The sequence below is a fragment of the Mesitornis unicolor genome, unplaced genomic scaffold, assembly GCF_000695765.1.
Source record: "Mesitornis unicolor isolate BGI_N332 unplaced genomic scaffold, ASM69576v1 C12952184, whole genome shotgun sequence".
Taxonomy (NCBI): domain Eukaryota; kingdom Metazoa; phylum Chordata; class Aves; order Mesitornithiformes; family Mesitornithidae; genus Mesitornis; species Mesitornis unicolor.
Window position 1 is genome coordinate 1 of NW_010217765.1, and position 363 is coordinate 363.

A 363-nucleotide genomic window follows, 5' to 3' on the forward strand; every position below is an offset into this window, starting at 1 on the left:
GAGGACAGCCTCCCGCAGGGTACGTACCACACGTTAACGCGCCCACGACGAAGCCCTGGGCTGCCACGCGCATGTGAATCAGGTGCAGTGACATTTTCATATCCCCTCTGTGCTTCAGCCTGTACAGCCCGTAGCCTACCACTGCAGCGAAGCCAGCCATCCCTGCAAGGCAAGGAAAGCATCCTTGTGAGTCGAGATGCGCGCAGTGACCCACCTAAACGAGGTACCTTGGGAATAATCCTGTTTTGATCAAATCGCTGTGTTTCTGTGGAGGTGGCAAGTCCTGGCCTGTTCACTGCTTTCACTCGAGTGCTATCTCATTCAGCACACAAATCAGTGTGGAGGACAGTGAGAGATTTCTAC

The 363-nt window shown here is 54.3% G+C and overlaps 1 protein-coding gene across 1 annotated transcript; it reads right to left on the reverse strand.

Annotated features, from left to right (window-relative positions):
- Positions 1-27: 27 nt before the first annotated feature.
- LOC104533603 (HIG1 domain family member 1A, mitochondrial-like) lies at positions 28-162 on the reverse strand (the record flags this gene model as incomplete). The annotated part of the gene is made up of 1 exon (XM_010193190.1): positions 28-162. A coding segment is annotated over one exon (135 nt), but the record flags the coding sequence as incomplete, so codon positions are not given.
- Positions 163-363: the final 201 nt, after the last annotated feature.